The sequence below is a fragment of the Tetrao urogallus genome, assembly GCF_951394365.1.
Source record: "Tetrao urogallus genome assembly, chromosome: 2".
Taxonomy (NCBI): Eukaryota; Metazoa; Chordata; class Aves; order Galliformes; family Phasianidae; genus Tetrao; species Tetrao urogallus.
In genome coordinates, this window is record NC_136814.1 from 104,100,021 (window position 1) to 104,117,489 (window position 17,469).

At 50.5% G+C, this 17,469-nt stretch overlaps 1 protein-coding gene across 3 annotated transcripts in view; it reads left to right on the forward strand.

The window, feature by feature from the left end:
* Positions 1-17,469, forward strand: part of OTOF (otoferlin) — a gene marked incomplete at both ends in the record, with an annotated part of 71,026 nt that overhangs the window by 49,749 nt on the left and 3,808 nt on the right. For 2 of the 3 annotated variants that reach the window (XM_079550183.1, XM_079550184.1), the window contains 24 exons: positions 675-795; positions 1,712-1,812; positions 2,173-2,263; positions 2,802-2,918; positions 3,485-3,637; positions 4,073-4,262; positions 4,627-4,751; positions 5,169-5,303; positions 5,836-5,997; positions 6,853-6,972; positions 7,336-7,497; positions 7,790-7,952; positions 8,667-8,797; positions 9,389-9,418; positions 10,013-10,156; positions 10,509-10,575; positions 11,737-11,891; positions 12,339-12,473; positions 13,327-13,464; positions 14,538-14,665; positions 15,223-15,393; positions 15,949-16,109; positions 16,873-17,015; positions 17,344-17,432. In XM_079550183.1, coding sequence (XP_079406309.1) covers positions 675-795; positions 1,712-1,812; positions 2,173-2,263; positions 2,802-2,918; positions 3,485-3,637; positions 4,073-4,262; positions 4,627-4,751; positions 5,169-5,303; positions 5,836-5,997; positions 6,853-6,972; positions 7,336-7,497; positions 7,790-7,952; positions 8,667-8,797; positions 9,389-9,418; positions 10,013-10,156; positions 10,509-10,575; positions 11,737-11,891; positions 12,339-12,473; positions 13,327-13,464; positions 14,538-14,665; positions 15,223-15,393; positions 15,949-16,109; positions 16,873-17,015; positions 17,344-17,432 — 3,132 coding nt within the window. The remainder of the gene's footprint in view (positions 1-674; positions 796-1,711; positions 1,813-2,172; positions 2,264-2,801; positions 2,919-3,484; positions 3,638-4,072; positions 4,263-4,626; positions 4,752-5,168; positions 5,304-5,835; positions 5,998-6,852; positions 6,973-7,335; positions 7,498-7,789; positions 7,953-8,666; positions 8,798-9,388; positions 9,419-10,012; positions 10,157-10,508; positions 10,576-11,736; positions 11,892-12,338; positions 12,474-13,326; positions 13,465-14,537; positions 14,666-15,222; positions 15,394-15,948; positions 16,110-16,872; positions 17,016-17,343; positions 17,433-17,469) is intronic. The other variant, XM_079550185.1, reaches the window with a different exon arrangement.

Here is a 17,469-nt window from a genome sequence, read left to right on the forward strand (position 1 = left end):
AGCACACGTCTTTGTGTGCCCAGGCTGGACACAGACCAGGCTTGCATACAAGGGACTGATACTCAGGAAAGCTAATTGGATATAACCTAATGAGATGTACTTAAACTGGATTATTTTAATGATATTTTATCAGTAGATAAGTGCTAGTTATCAGAATTAATTGGCTAAGTTAATTCAATTCGGAAACAAAACACACCACATTGAACTAAGGCTATTTGTGCTTCGGATGAAGTCTGCTTGAGATTCCCTCTTTTGTTCACCAACTCCTTGGGAAGGTGAATGCTGCAAGAAGAGGAGCAACACCACACATCTGTGAGCCCATCTCCCTGGGCTCCATCTTCCCCTAGGTGAAGGCCCAAGTTGTTGGGAGCCTCACGCTCAGCTGTGGGGCAGTGCTGACATATTCTGTCTGTAAATGTCACTGATGGCTTTAGCAGATGCTTGAGGTTCCGTGATGAGCCTTTGCCAATGTGTCGGCCCCAACAAATCCAGTGCAGGGAAGCGTGCTGGTGGAGATGCAGCCTCTCTCCTTGAAGATGTAGTGTAGATCAGTCTGGCCTCCCAAGTCCTCCATCCCCATCACAGATCTGCCTCCCAGAAAGAGACAGGGGACACGGGCTATTCTTGCCATCACTATGACCACCATGGAGTATCTCATCTGCCTCCTCTTGCAGGAACTACTTCCACCTGCCATACTTTGAGAAGAAGCCCTGCATCTACATCAAGAGCTGGTGGCAGGATCAGCGCCGCAGGCTGTATAATGCCAACATCATGGACAAGATTGCAGACAAGCTGGTCAGTACGTGCTGGGGAGGGAGGGAGTTGGGGCATGGGGTTAGCCATGGGGCACATCCAGGCTCCCTGAGCATCTCTGCAGCTTGCCACAAAGCAGGGACAAATCACGGTAGGGATCCACTAGACAGCTTGTGCAGAAATGGAGAAGTTCCCTGGTATGAAGTGCTCCACATTTTGAACACTTCCAGTTCCAGACGCTTTCTCAGTTTACTTTCGCAGTTAGACCCAGGAATTCTCATAAAGAGCAGAAGAGCAGGAAGGCTTCCCCTCCACAGACTGCAGGAGTGAAGCCACTTCTCTGGCAGAGCCTTATTAGTCATCTCAGCTAATTCCTGAGGAGCCTCTATATCAGCTCCAAATTGGTGGGGTCAAAGCAGGCATCCAGTTACAGAATCTTAGAAGAGACCTTAAAGCCCACCCAGTTTCAGCCCCTGCTGTGGGTAGGGACACCTCCTATCAGATCAGGCTTTCTAGGGCTCCATCCAGCCTGGCTCTGAACATCTCCAGGGATGGAGCACCCACAGGCTTCTTTGGCAGCCTGTACCAGGGCCTCACCACCCTCATCATAACAGATTTCTTCCTAATACCTACTCTAAATTTACTCTTTTGGTTTAATGCCTTTACTCCTTGTCCTGTCACTACACCCCCTGACTAGAGCAAGGAGTAGAGCAGAGGAGTCCAAGCAGGATCGGTAAAGAGAAAACCTAGCAAATCCAGCCAGGATGATGTGGGAGCTGTTCCCATCATCCAAAGCTGCCTCCCACAGCCTAACCTGTCCCAGACCCAAGTCCTGAAGTCATCACATGTGAAAAAGCAAATAGATGCTCCCACTAGCAGCCCCCTATGGGGTTGCTCCCTGTAGGACTGGACCTCACCCCCACTGCCCCCCTCACCACTTCCCCTATCCCTGCTGCAGGAGGAAGGGCTCAATGATGTACAGGAAATGATCAAGACAGAGAAACCTCATCCAGAGCGCCGGCTCCGAGGGGTCCTGGAGGAGCTGAGCAGCGGATGCTTGTGAGTAAAAGATGGGCAGTGGTGCTGTACTGCAAACCCCTGCTTTCTGTGTGGTTATGGGCAAGGTTGTGGAACTGAGGTTGTGAGCTCATCACGACTTATCCTCTGGAGGATAGGTAAGTATTTCATTGCATTGGCACAATACCACATGGGTTGCCTTTTGGCTTGGAGTGGTGCTTATATCTGCACACCAACAATCCCAAAACAGCAACAGAAGCCTCAATATTGTGGCCTCTGTGTGCTGGTACCTGAATGGCACCTACTCTCCATGTACAGCACCACAATGGGAGCCAAAAAGCTGCCTGGAAAGGATTGCATTCCAAACGGGGACCAAAGACATTCATGCTTCCCTTCCCACAGGCGCTTTGTGACGCTGGCTGACAAGGACCAACACCACTCTTCTCGCACGAGGTTGGACCGGGAGAGGCTCAAGTCCTGCATGCGGGAGCTGGTGAGTGTGATTCGGATGGGAAGATCTGAGACTAATTCTGACCTTGATAAAGCTATGGGGAATTTGCTCTTTGGGCATGGTGGTTTCCAGTTTCCATGCATTGAGGGTTTGGGGTTTACTGCTGGATGGAGGAGCCCAAGAGCTCTTGAGTCTTGCATGGATCCTAGGGGCACTTGGGGATACACGACTGCCTCTCCTCCATTATGCTCTGCTTTGCCTTGGGAAGGAATCCAGGAGTACTGGCAAAGAGCCCTACTGATCTCAAACAGCTGAGGAAATTGGAGAGAAGGACTTTGGGGGGAACCTTGCAGAGCACAGCTGCTCCAGCAGTAGAGCTGGCCTAGATATCTGCTGCTGGTAGCCCAGATCTTTGCAAAAGCATTAGATATGCAGAAGAGACGTGCAAAGACCAGCTTATCCAGCTGACACGGCCAAGGACACCAGCTTCCACAGACGACTGCACACTACAAAACTATGCATTTAATGCGTGAGAGCCTTCATGGCCCCTGTTCTGAACTGTCTTGGACTTTCACTGCAGGAGAACATGGGCCAGCAAGCCACGACTCTGCGGTCGCAGGTGAAGAAGAACACCATGAAAGACAAGCTGAAGCAGGTGCAGAACTTCCTGCAGAAGCTCCGTTTCTTGGCAGATGAGGTGCGTTCCCCTGCACGGAGAGAGCAGCAGGGCACTGACACAGCAGCCAGGGCCCAAGAGGAGCACTCTCTGCAATCTGTGTAGGTGCAAGAGATCCTCATGGCATAGGTCTTGCCCAAGGAGCCTCTCCAAGTCTATAAACTGCCCTCATGGAGCACTGCTGGACTGGAATGGATCAATGCTAAAACTCTTTCTCTCAACATCTTTCATAGTAGAAAACTGAGATATGGTCTCTGCCCATGAGCCCTCATGGTCACTGAGTAATGAGGAAAGATAAATCTTTAGTCTTCTAACCCCCAAAGTTATTATTTTGATTAAAACAAATATAAATCCCAGTTTTTTTCTAGCTAAGCTTCACGCTGCTGAGCTTAGGTCTCAGCTGCTTTGCTTAAGCAGACGAGGTTCTCCAGTGGGAGGCTCAAAATCATTCCAATGGTCATAATGTGGCACTAGGGGCATCCATCTGCTGTGGGATCTGCTGAATTTGCCCTACAAAGCTCTGCAACCTTGCCAGCGCCTCAGTAGTTCAGAAAGAGGGCCTGACAGGTCTCTGGTTTTGTTCACAGCCCCAGCACACCATCCCTGACATCTTCGTCTGGATGATGAGCAATAACAAGCGCATTGCCTATGCCCGTGTCCCTTCTAAGGACATCCTCTACTCCATTGTGGATGAGGAGATGGGCAAGGACTGCGCCAAAGTGAAGACTGTCTTCCTCAAGGTGTGTGCCTGTCTTCCCAGGGGGAAATGCAGCCAAAAGGAGCGGGATGGAGAAGAGACAGACCAGGAGAGTGGGAGATAGAGATGAGAGAACTGAGGGTCCAATTTTGCTGGTCCTTGAATAGTAGGCACAAAAGGTCCACTGTTGGTAGTGATAGAAACCTGCTGCTAGGAAGGATCTTAGCCAGTTCAGTAGGTCAGAAATGTCTGGAAGAGGAATGACGTTTGATCCAGCTAGCCAGAAAAGGGAAATCTGGTTTGGAAAGAGGAAGTCAGTGCTGTAGAAAGAACATTTGGAAAAAATGAGGATGGGGTCCTCGTGTTTAAGTGGCAGGGGCGCAAGCAATGTAGTACAGTGAAGTGTGGTGTGAGGTGGTCTGTCCTTCTCCAAGGCCTCCCCTGTCACCCTATAAACTTCTCTGTTCTTTATGCCCAGCTGCCTGGGAAGAGGGGTTTCGGACCTGCCGGCTGGACAGTTCAGGCCAAGATGGAGATTTACTTATGGCTGGGCCTCAACAAGCAGCGCAAAGACTTCCTGAGTGGTTTGCCCTGTGGCTTCGAGGAGAAGAAGACCACCAGAGGCCAAAACCTGCCGTCCTTCCCTCCCATCAGCCTTCTTTACACCAGTAAGAGCTTCCCACCCTTGGTAGGTCTGGGAATAGGACATGGAGAGGGCAGGAGGGATCCTGCTTGGACACCACTTGGGATGAGGGCCTTCCAGTTGTCCCATTCTGCTCCCATGCGAGTTGGGATGCAGGAATTGTGTGCCCTCTTCCCTGCTACCCTGTTCCTAGCTGTCATTCTGCATATCAACAGTAGGATGCTGAGGAAATTCTTATCCACCTGGGACTCATGTTTGGAATGTATTTCCTTCGTTAGTGCTGGTCCTGAGCAAAACGAGATTGCTGAGGTCTTGCTCTCCAGGCTGAGCCCCACAGCTGGGCTCCAGTGTTGCGTAGCAAGATGTCCCACTTCCATTCTCTGTTGCAGAGAAGCAAGTTTTCCAGCTGCGAGCCCACATGTACCAGGCCAGGAGTTTATTTGCTGCTGACAGTAGTGGCCTTTCAGACCCCTTTGCCCGAGTCTTCTTCACCTCCCAGAGCCAATGCACTGAGGTAAACATCATCTCCTGACCTGGAGGGCTGGAGGTTTCTGGGGTTGGTGTGACAATTGTCCCCATCAGCTCTACATCCTGCTCCCACGCTACAGGTCTCATGACTGCTAGTGAATCATGGGGGAGGTTAAACACGGTGTGGGAAGGTTGTTATGACACTGGGGCTTGGCTGTTTCCAAGGGCCCTGTTGGAAGTCCCTTCCCCACCAGCACCTTCAGAACACACCCCATTCACCCACACACTGCCTCCCTGTGACTGCAATTTCACCTGCCTGGCTAGGAGGAACTGGAGCATGCTGAAAGCCCATTCCCATGGCTGCCTTTGGGACAGGGAAACTGAGACCAACATCCAGCCTGCTGCCCTTCTGTAGAGTCCCAACCCTGGGCTGGAGCTGTAAGTCCATCTTCCGTTCTTCTAGGTTCTCAATGAGACCCTGTGCCCAACCTGGGACCAGCTGCTGGTCTTTGACAATGTGGAGCTGTACGGAGAAGCCCATGAGATGCGGGACGACCCTCCTATAATTGTCATTGAGATCTATGACCAGGACACAGTGGTAAGATGAATCCTGGCAGAGAAAAATGTCACTAATTTTGATGCTATGTTCACAGGCCAGGAAGACAGTGCAGTAGGCACAGTGATGATGGGTTAACGGTTGGATTTGACCTTATTGGTCTTTTCCAACCCAAATGATTCTGTGAGGGTGCAAGAAGCATGTTTTCTCCTGATCCTTGCAAGAAGATACCCCCGCATTTCCAAGAGCATGAACTAGGAGCCGCTGCTACTCATCTCTTAGACAAAACTGAATGATATCTTATTTTTGGAGAGTGAAGCAAGAGTTTTTGTGATGTGGTGATTGAGGAGACATTACCTTAGTCTTTCCCTTCAAAGTAGCTGCTCAATCATGGCCTCTTTGCTGCTCCAGCCCTAGGCCATTTCTTTTTCCTTGAAGATGTTTATGACTTAGAAAGTGCCTTCAGACAGGAAGCCAAAGCTGGCACTAATCTTTGATGTCTCAAAAATGCAAAGAGGAAAGCTGAGATATATTGTGCTGGGCCAGCAAACTCATGTACTCTTTCCCTCTCTAGGGCAAAGCTGACTTCATGGGCCGCACCTTTGCCAAACCAGTAGTGAAAATGTCAGATGAGCAGTACTGCCCACCACGCTTCCCCCCACAGCTGGAATACTACCAGATCTACCGGGGCAACTCTACAGCAGGAGATCTTCTGGCTGCCTTCGAGCTGCTCCAGGTGCCAGCAAGCACAGACTGAGAGAGGGGAAGTTGTAAGGGAGTGGGAATTAATCCATGCTTATGCAAAGAGTGTGTATTCTGTACATCCTTGAAAATCCAGAAGGGCATAGCACAGCCACTGTGCCAGCAAGAGCTCCTGTGCAGTTATGCTGGTCAAGACGGTGTACAGCAAATCCCAGCTTTCTTCTGGACAGGACACCCTATTGAAGTCTTGTGTTAGGCCAAATTCTATACAGCATCACCGCAAGACATCATTAGATGTCTTGGTGCTCTCCAAGATGCCAGTTTGAACATTTCAGAGCTATGTGCCCTCTCCATCCCAGCTCTCACTTTTATTTCAAAGGGGACTTTATTCTGTGTCTGCCTGCCGTGTCCTCAGATGCCCTGTGGTAATGGCAAGATCAGGGCAGCCTTGCAGATTACTGTTGAGTCTAGAGTCCTACCATCAAGGTGCTTTTCCTGTTTCTCTGTCCAAGCACCTTGCTCAAAGGCTTGTCCAAGTGTTTTGTTTTCCCACCTTCCCCTTTCACACCTTGCCACAACCCATTCCTTCTGCCTAGAGCGTTATGCCCCAGGTGTTCTGGGCTCTTCCCTGTATACAAAATAGAGCAGGAGGATGCATGCTTACTGCACTTCCATTTCATTTTCGTTCTTTCTTGGAGCTTCATAGAGAAGATGTGGCTGTTACATTATTAAAGGTTTTCAAAGCTCGGTTGAGCAATCTGCTCTAGGGAAAGATGTCCCTGCCCATGGCAGGGGGTTGAACTAGATGGTGTTTATGGGTCCCTTTGAACCCCAAATGTTATATGATTCTATAACGCCGTGTTCCTAATCCACACTGCATTTCTTCCAGATTGGTTCTGGGGGCAAGTCAGACCTGCCCCCAATTGATGGCCCCACAGACATAGACCGAGGCCCCATCCTGCCGGTGCCACTGGGGATTCGGCCGGTGCTGAGTAAATACAGAGTGGAGGTAATTGCATCAGAGTGCCAGATCTTAATGTTCAAGCAGTGAGGTGGGCTGTGTGCATCTCACAAACTTGATCTTCTTGTGTTCAGTGAGGTCCCAGTGCAGAAAAGAAACTGCTGAAAGCAGCAGAGATCTTGGGTTATTCTGGATCAGCTGTGGGTTGGATTATGTGGGGTGTCAGACTGTGCTGCAGCCCCAGGCCATGCAGAGAAGAAGAGGAATGCTCAGGGATCCACAAGTCCCCAAGCAATGGCATTTGTTTCCCTGCTTCTCAATACAGCTTCTTTATACCAACTCCTATGGCCCCAGCTAGACTCCATCCAAGGGCAGTCCTTCTCACACTCATGCTTTCTCCTCCTGTCCTAGATCTTGTTTTGGGGACTCAGGGACCTGAAGAGAGTGAACTTGGCCCAAGTGGACCGACCCCGTGTGGACATTGAGTGTGCTGGGAAAGGGGTCCAGTCAGCCCTCATCCAGAACTACAAGAAAAACCCAAACTTCAGCACTTTGGTCAAGTGGTTTGAAGTGGTGAGTGCTTCTCTTCCCCATGGGCCCTCAGCTGCCCCAGACTTTCTGAAGCCCCACATGATGGCTCCTAGCCCCTCGCTTCAAGATTCTCTGCAGCAACAAAGGACTTGATCTCCAACCCAGTTGGCGGTGGCCTTTCTCTGAGCGCTCCCAAGGCCTGCTTTGCTGAGCTGCTCTACACCTCCTCCTCTCCTATCTCTGCTTTAGTTCCTGCTGGTCTCCCCAACCACCCATGTCCAAACCCCACAGCCCACATCCATCCCTTGCTAACTGGCACACCTTTGCATCCCAGGACCTCCCAGAGAATGAGCTGCTCCACCCGCCCTTGAACATCCGAGTGGTGGACTGCCGGGCTTTTGGGCGCTACACCTTGGTGGGCTCCCATACTGTCAGCTCCCTCCGAAAGTTCATCTACCGCCCACCAGATAAGAAAGCCCAGCACTGGAATATGACAGGTACCAGCGTTGGGCCACGGGGACGCAGCTTGTGGGGTGTCTGTGGAGCACCGCAGACAACTGAGGGGCATGGACAAAGAGGAGATGGGATGGCTTCTGTTGTAAGACAAGACTGCTTCATCCCTAACATCTACAATAAGGGCAGTGAGGCACTGGCACAGGTTGCCCAGAGGTGGTGGTGTCTCATCCCTGCAGACACCCAAGGTCAGGCTGGATGGGGCTCTGAGCATCTGATGGAGCTGTGGGTATCCCTGTTCATTGAAAGAGAATGGGACCAGGTGGCCTTTAAAGGTTTCTTCCAACTGAAACCATTCTGTGGTTCTATGATCTCTGTATCTTCATGACTCCACACTTCCTATGTTTCCCAAGACTCAAGGTGAATTTGCTATGCTCTCTGCTGCTGCTGCTGCTGTTTGGACCTCTACTTGCATCTCTGTGTGCTGATATCTTCAGGGCAATCCCTTTCCATATCTCTTCTCTAGAAGTTGGGGCAGATATTAAAAACAAAACTTTCTTATCATCTGCTTTCCTTTGTTGCAGCACCATCTTTTAATCATGCTATAAGGGTCTGTGCTCATTCCCCCGCCCCTCTCCTCTGAGCAAGGTGACCTTACATCACTCCTGCATGAATATTGCAACATCTTACCTGAGCTCTCAGTTTCTTTTCTACTCTCTCCTTCTCTCTTGTTCCCTCTTTCTCTGTCCTCTGTCCAGCTAAACAGCTCAAAGGCTATCTGGCAATGGCCAACGGGGCCCCTCGCTCTCGCCCCACAGGGGAGATCATTGTCAACATGGAACCTGAGGTTCCTATCAAGAAGATGGAGACCATGGTGAAGCTAGAAGCTGTGAGTATCTGTGTGTCAGAGCTATGCTAACATTGCTTTCTTCACTGAACTGCCCACCTCTGAGGGATTTCCCCCAAAGGAGGATTGCTTTATCCTGTGCAATTACTGGGTTGGGTTGATGCTTGGAGTTGAAAGGTCTTGGGTCAGTACCAGTCCTACAAACAACCTCTTTCTGTTCTGGCTAGACTCAACTGTTTCTTGCTGTCCAGAGAAGGACAATTCTGGGCTAAGCGAATTAGACAGCTTCAAGTTTTCCTTCAAAAATGGTCTAATGAGAATGAGGACTTCCCTTCCTATGCAAGAAAAGCTCAAAGAGAGCAGAGTCTTTGTTGCATGGAATGGTGGTTCTCCTTGGAACCCAAGCAAGGTGTTTCCAAGGCAGAGATGAGTTTGGTGTGTCACAGCAGCATCACCCATGTACACAGATCTTTCCCAGCCAGGGCTCTGTGCAAGGCTTGTGGTACCTTACACCATGGGTCTGTGACTTTTTCAGCTTGCCATGCACATATGTGCCTGTGTATATGCAAACTCAGGTGAGGTTGCACCATTAACCTGCTCTTCCTCTCTGTTCTCTTCCACCCTGGGCGGCAGAACTCCGATGCGGTGGTGAAGGTGGATGTGGTAAGTGACGGCACTGCTCATCATCCCTGCTCCCAACCTCTACACCCCATCCTACCCTTCTGAGCAGCTTTCAATGGACCACGCATCCAGCATGTGGGGACTAGTGGCATTTTGTCCCAGGGAAGAGATGGAGTTGCCTGTTAAAGAACTCTGGCCTGGGCACCGCAGACTGGGAAGCACTTCTGGACCAACACTTCCCAGCACTGCTGTTCCAGGAGGAGTAGGGCAGACAGCTTCCTGGGAAGGAGGTGCTGGTTATTGCCACCACAACCAGGTGCCAGAACCCAGAGGGGTTTGTTGTGCCTCCAGGAGGACACAGGGTACTTCCCAGGCAGAGGGGGGATCGCTGCCACGTACGACAGATAGGAAGAGATGTCTCAGGATGCTGGCACAGGATTGCTGGAGCCTTGGGCACCTCACTTTGCTGCTCAGTGCCCGTGTCTCTGTCTTTAAAAGGGGGAAAGTGCTAAAGTGGCCATGCAGCCAGGAGGCACTGTCTGCTCAGGTTCTCTCCCCACCACCTTTCCACTTCAAGATGTGTTTGATTTTCACCTGAATCCTCTTCTCTGCCTTTGCTACCCTTGTTCCCCTCAGTCTGAAGAAGAGAAGGAGAAAAAGAAAAAGAAGAAGAAAGGAGGAGGAGGAGGAGGAGGAGAAGAGATAGAAGAGGAGGAGCCAGATGAGAGCATGCTGGACTGGTGGTCCAAGTATTTTGCTTCAATTGAGACTATGAAAGAGGTGGGTGCTGAACAAAGGAGCAGGGGTATGTAGGCTGGAACAGGAGAATGCCATTACCTCCTGTAAGCAAGGCCTCAGCTCTCTCCAGCTGTTGGTGAGGCATTCACTTGGCAGAGCTGAGCAGGATTCAGCTTCCTTGCACGCACTTGGTATGCACATGGTGTTGGGTTTGCAGGCAAACACAACTGATAACAGCATCACTGCTCAAGGCTGCACCAAACACCTTTGTGGCCAGACCTTAGCTCGCTGTTTGGATAGGAAAAAAGCTATGACCCTGAGTCAGGCATTTCCAGTGAGCACAGAGCCTCTTAACACAGTCGCCCACTCCCTGCTTGCTTCATTTCTCCCCCAGCAACTTCGGCAGCAGGAAGCGGCTGCAGCAGAAGCAGAGGAGAAGGAAGAGATGGAGATTGCAGACGGTAAGCAGCTTGCAAGCAAGAGAGGGAGTGGAGCTGCAAAGGGGAGGACCAGGGCTTGAGCACCCTGCTGGACCATGCATGTGGCCATTTGCACTCATCCATTTGCAGCCTGGAGGCTCCTTGCCAGTCCCATCAGCAGGGCTGGAACAGGTTTCCCTGAGGACTCTCACCCATCCTTTCCGTATGTCCCACATTCATATGACAACAGGTTGCTGTGTTGCTTAGGCAATGCAAAATTTATTAGCTGAGAGAAGCATAGAGCCTGGTTCTATTATGAATGCCAGCCTTCATATCATAAGAAAGATGAAGTGAAGTCTTGCCAAACTTGGCAAAGCTTCTTCATTGGGTTTGCTGTCATGGTAGGGATGCTGGGGGATGTCTTGCATCCCACATCCTTCTCGTTCTGTCTTCTGAGCAGGATCCATTTCCCCCTGGCACTCCCATTCCTTCCTCCATTCCTCTTCCACATTATGTCCTTGTTTTTTGTCTGTCCTCATCTGCACTGCCCAGCAGTCATGAAAGCTGGCAGGTTGAGGCAGTGAGGGATGGGGAATTGTAGATGGGTAGGAGAAGAGCACAACGTTGCTCAGCTCAGACTTCTTTTAACAGCCTTTCTTTGTGTAACTGGTGCCACCAACTGGTGGCTGATCTGAATAGAGACCCTGCTGGCCATGGGCATCACCCTCTGTAAGGGCAGCAGCCTATGCCTTGGTGCTGAGCATCAAGCACCGTCACCTTTGCAGTACCTAGGCTGGGCTTTTCTTCTCCAGGTTGCACGTGACAGGAAAATTCTTCAGTGGGAGGAAGAAAAGGAGATGCTGTTGGTAGTATCAGGTCTTATTACTACTATGGAGGCTAGCTAGAAGCTAGTGCTCTCAGTCATCTAAGTAATTTATGTTCTGGAAGCTCCTTGCATGGAGGCCACTAGGCTTCTGAAAATGTTGTGATAAAAGCAGCAATGGCCAGAGAGCAAGGAAAGAGAGGAGAGGGCTTGAAGAATTACTCCAGGGCTGGAATGGGAGCTGCAAGCAGTCACAGCTGTCAGCTTTCATGATCCTTCCATTTTAAAGACCTTGATCAAGTCTCCCTTCCCTGTCTCCCCCACCCTTCCTCACCTTCATTTCCATCTCCTCCTTCCCTGCCACTTCCCCTTGGACCCAGAAATCAAATTTGATGACTCTCCCATGAAAGGCTTCAAGGGCCAGGCAAAGAACAAGGAGAAGTCCAAGACACCCAAAGATGACAAGAAGAAGAAGCAGCAGTCAGCCCCTGAGCTCCCCGAGAAGAAGAACAAGCAGAAGATTGATGAACTGAAGGTGCGTGTGTCAGCAAGAAGGAGGTCCTGCAGCTTGGTTTGGCTCTGGCTAGAGGGGAGGGCTTTCCAGCCCTGGCCAGCCAAATTGAGATTCAGCAGGGATGGGCTCTGTTTTATGGTACATGGTGTTTACTAGGATTGATGTAGCCTGCGAATCTGGGGCACAGAACCTGAGTCTTCCACAGTTTGGGAACAGCTGCTCTCATCCATTCAGCTGAACATCCCTCTTGTACACAATCAGCCTGGGGAGGCACTTACACCAAGGTCCAAACCAAAGATCCCTTCTCTTCCTAGAGAATTCAGCACTGGGAGCTTTGTTCCATCTTAGTTGCACTGGGCAGTCACCATATTTTTTCCTCAGTGTTTTTTTGTTGTTGTTGTTGTTTTGGTTGTTGTTTTCTGTTGGTGGTGTTGTTTTTACCTGTTTCCCGTCCTTTCTGTCTTCTAGGTCTTCAACAAAGAGCTGGAAACAGAGTTTGATAACTTTGAGGACTGGCTGCACACCTTCAACCTGCTCCGTGGGAAGATTGGGGACAATGATGACAATGCAACAGAAGAAGAGCGGATAGTGGGAAGGTTCAAAGTGAGTTTGGTGGCTGAGTTGGCCCAGGACAGGGACAGTCCTTGCCTATAGGCTTCTGTGCTGAAGGTGTGTCAATGGGAAGGGATTGGATACAGTAAAAATCAAATTGCATTGACCCAACCACAAAACCTTGCATGGATGGAAAGCCTCCGTGGGTAGTTCCAGGCTTCAGGTAGCGCATCTACAGAGAGAATGGTCTGTAGGCAAACAGATGCTTGACAGTTCTTACAGAGGGCTTCTCCTCTTCAAAGACTGCTGTGGAAATGAATCCTGCCCTTGGTTTTCTCTGTGAACCATTTCTCCCCAGGAGTACTCACCTGGACTCACCATCATGGTGCACTGGTGCCAATACCCAGGCAATGCAGGAGCACATCTGTCCACTGTAAGATTCTTGGACAAGTGAGGCTGCTTTTGGAGGGTGTGATCCTGACCAGATTAAGCCTATTAATGCCAAATTTGCACTTTGCTTGTGTTAAGTGATATAAAAAGTGTGGCTGCCACCTCCAACTACTCTGGCCAGGACCACTCCTGCCCAGCTCCAAGAGCCCAGCCTGGTGCCTAGGACTTGGGATCTCTGCCCCAGGCTGTTGTCCTTCTATAGTTTTACCCTTGGAAATCCCTGTACATAAGCACCTTGCTAGTCTGATTCCTCTGCAAGCCTCCTTCCCTTTGTCCAATTTCTTTGCTTCTGGTAGCAAACCTTGAAAACAGTGCTTGAGATATGCTTGAGATATGCTTCCAGATATGCTACTGCACATGGCTAGAGGCAAGGCTGAGCCCAAGGTGATCTGGGATGGGCCTGCTCACCCTGGGCAGCCGGGTTCTAATCAGGTTGTGCACTCCCTCCCACCAGGGATCCATGTGTGTCTACAAAGTGCCTCTCCCTGATGATATTACGAAGGAGGCAGGATACGACCCTACCTTTGGCATGTTCCAGGGGATTCCCAGCAATGACCCCATCAACGTGCTGGTCCGAGTCTATATTGTGAGGGTGAGTATAATAGCATGGTGTGGCAAGGTATGATCCTGCGCTCCCTTCCACACTGGTCCTAAATCTGCATGGACATTGGGTTTTAGCTCTCAGGGTCTGGACTAGAAGGTGCTGGTTCCTTACATCCCCATCATGCTTTAGTACAGAGCACATGCAGAGCACAGTGGGAGCTGGCGGGAACTAGCAGACCTGGCAGAAGGGGGTGGCACCTTTCTTCAGCATATCCTGAATTATTATCAGCCTGGTGCAGCTAATGGACACTACGTCCTTACATATACAGAGAAACTCTGACCCTCCAAACTAGTTTACCTTGTGTTTGCAAGAACAGGAGTGAGACATCAGCGAGGCACTAGTCCTGCTTAGAAGCACACAGGCTGACCCTTTTTAGCACTTTGCCCCTGATATTTTACAAATACAACTTTGGGTGATGTTCCCTACTAGCCTGGTTCTCCATTCAGTGCAGCATCGTTGTGACCAGTGGTGAGGAGGAGTCTCCCATCCATCATCACCACTGATGTTGTGACAGTAGATACCAGCCTGGCCAGTACCACTGCTAACTGGGACTGGCTTCATCACTAGATTTGCCCCAGCATGGAAAACTGCTGATGTGTGCAACGATGGAGGCTGGAACTAGAGAGTTTGAAATCACCCTTAATATGAGGGTGATTTGTGAGAAAAATTCCCTTTGTGAGGTGAATCCCCACAAGCCCTGGACCCCAATGTAGTCAGTGGAGAGAACAACAGCTGGAGGAGAAAGTCTTCTTGACCTACTAGTTAAGTTTTGCTCTGGGTCTCTCTTTAGAGACAGCAAAGGAGGTTCTGTTTACGTATTTCTGAGGGGACACAGCCAACTATGCCTGGCTAGGCCAACCCAACTTCTCCCAGGTGGAGACGGGGGTTAACATGCAGGACTTCTCACCAGCTTAAGCCAAGTGATTCTGTTTAGGGGACAAAAGAGTTCCACCATGTGGCTTTGGCCAGGTAGAGCCACCTGGTCTCACGGATCAGGACAGAAACATTGCTGAATTGTTCACTAGTATGGATGGGGCTGACTTGACATTTCTCCACTCCAGGCCACAGACCTCCACCCAGCTGACATCAACGGGAAAGCTGACCCTTATATTGCCATCAAGCTGGGGAAGACAGACATCAAAGACAAGGAGAACTATATCTCCAAGCAGCTGAACCCTGTCTTTGGAAAGTGAGTTGCCCACCCTCTATACACCTGTTCACACCCAGAATGGGTTAGCTAAGCTTGTCATCACTTGGATCTGCACCCTACTCATCCCACAGCTGCTTAGTTTTCGGAGGTTGGGACTCATCACACAGAACTTTCCTTACAAGTGTGCAGGCATACTCATTTAAGCCCATCTCTCCTTTAGCAACAGTGTGGTCAACATAGTAAAGGATGTTTAGGAGATGTCCACATCTGAACATGATAAAGTATCTGCTTTAAGAGGTCTGAACTCCTGTGAGAGTATTGCCCGGCTTGCCAGTGACCCACCAACTTAGTTTCAGGGATGCTGAGTCAACCAAGTCAAGCAGTCATCATCTGCTACCTTCTTTCTAGGGCCGCTGGATCCAAAACAGCTCATGCAGAGATACAGCTACAATGCATACATTGAACACAGTGTAGTGACAACAGTAAATTGAACACCGACAACAGACTGGAGCAGACTCGACTTGCCCATGATCTTGAGCAGCAGCCAAGTGTTCCAACTCATTCTCTTTCTCTTCATCTGCTTTCCCCTGGCTTAGGTCCTTTGACATTGAGGCCACCTTCCCAATGGAGTCCATGCTGACAGTGGCAGTGTACGACTGGGACTTGGTGGGGACAGATGACCTCATTGGGGAGACCAAGATTGACCTGGAGAACCGCTACTACAGCAAGCACCGAGCTACATGTGGGGTGTCACAGACTTACTCCATGTACGAACAAAGCTTGCTCTGCCCAGTCTCCTGCCTGGACCCATGCCTGTCTCATCTTCCACGCCAAGCCTAGATCTCCTGCAGGAATCTCTCTCTTTCATTGCCTTCTGATGGGGAAGTCCGTGCTGTACTTTTTCTCTTAACAGGGGTTTTAGGACCAGAACAGGAGTGCAACAGCAGAATGGGTTTTAAGCAGGAATCCAGGGCTGGGAGGAAGGGGTTGAGGCACTGATGGGGCTCAGTAGAAGAGTGAGACTAGAGCTATAATAGCAGGAGGACCAAAGGAGCAAAGCATCAGAGGTCAAGCAGGGTGCACTGGGGATTTCAGGTCTGAATCAGCATGGACTAATGGGACTGGGGCAGAAAGGTGTTAGCAAAGTATAGAGCAGGGATGCAGTGGTACCTGTCTGCTTTGAGGTTTCACATTTGGAGCCCCAGATGTTTATGAGTGCCGAGTCCTTCTGGGCAGTAGCATTTACGTGGCTTGCAGAGGGATACAGCAAAATCTTCTTTCTTCTTGCTACTACTTCACTGACCTTGTCCTTCTGTTTGCAGACATGGGTATAACATCTGGCGTGACCCCATGAAGCCCTCCCAGATCCTGTCCAAGCTGTGCAAAGAGGGCAAAGTGGATGGGCCACACTTTGGGCCAGGAGGAAGAGTGAAAGTTGCCAACAGGGTGTACACTGGTCCCACGGAGATTGAGGATGAAAATGGTACCTGCCCCACGGGATGAAGGTTGGAGGGGAGCGGGGGTCCGGGTGTCTCCTCATCGTCCAGGGTTGGAGACAGGTCTAGTGGCCCCAAAATCCTAATGCAGTGTTGCAGTCCTTCTCCATCTACCACTTTACATTGACCCTTCACTTTGCTGCCAGCTGGACAGTGTCTTGTAGACCACCTGGGCCAGTGGGGTGCTGTTAGAATTGCTCATGGGTGTCCATGGCATGAGATCACCAAAGCTGCCTTTAGAACATTCTCCTGACAGTGTATGCTTGAGGAACAATGAAGAGAGCCCACCTTGATCTTTCCGGCTTTTAGGAAGCTCCGTGTCCCTGATGTAACTGAATCTTCAAAGGTTGTGTCCCAGTGCATTCGCATTCACAAGAAAGATGAAAGCAGGCCGTGGAGGTGTGCACAGGAGAATGTAGTCAAAAGATACGGAGTTGGTTCAGCCTGAGTAAAAGCAGGCTGGTAGGGGATCTGGACCTCCTGCGAATGGTTAAGGTAACAGGAGAAAGAGAAGAGTTAGGAAGTGTTGGCTCAAGTGGACACTAGTGAATGGAGAGGAGTCACTAGCAGGCACTTCAGCTTCCTCGGAGCAGGGAGAAGCTGCAAGAGGAATCCAAGAAGAGTGCACGTGTGTGTGTGTGCGTGTGCTGGTGCCAGGAAAATCTGGGTCCTTCTTGAGCAGAGGAAGAGGGTTGTTTGCTCTCCTTGGTGTCTTTCCATCTAGATCTCCAAGCTCCTTTGCCCACGCAGGTCAGAAGAAGCAGACAGATGAACACTTGGCCCTGACCGTGCTGCGCCACTGGGAGGATGTCCCACGGGCAGGCTGCAAGCTGGTCCCTGAGCACGTGGAGACGCGCCCGCTGCTGAACCCTGACAAGCCGGGCATTGAGCAGGTCCTCCAGGCCCCCTGGAGCAGCACTTGGGCATCAACAGCCTTTAGCACTTGCCTGTTAACTCCACTAGACAGAATCTTCAGTGCCTCTCCCTGTCAAGGCTGTCCCTTTCATACCCCTAAGTATTTGGGTCCCCTGGCTCCTCCATGCCCATGCATCTCAGCACCACACCATGTCATGAGGGTGGGCAAGGACTTCTGGCCAGACTGTACCCCACGTCTGGCATGACCAGACTGACGCTGAAGGGCAGGAGGAGTTCAGGGGAATGCTGTGGGTACGAGGAGCAAGGAGGGGCCAGGGAGCTGACTGCACCTCTCCAACCTTGCAGGGTCGCCTGGAGATGTGGGTGGACATGTTCCCCATGGATATGCCAGCACCTGGCCCTGCCATTGATATTTCCCCCAGGAAACCAAAGAAGTAAGGAATGTCCCAATCAAATGATCACTGGGGAATA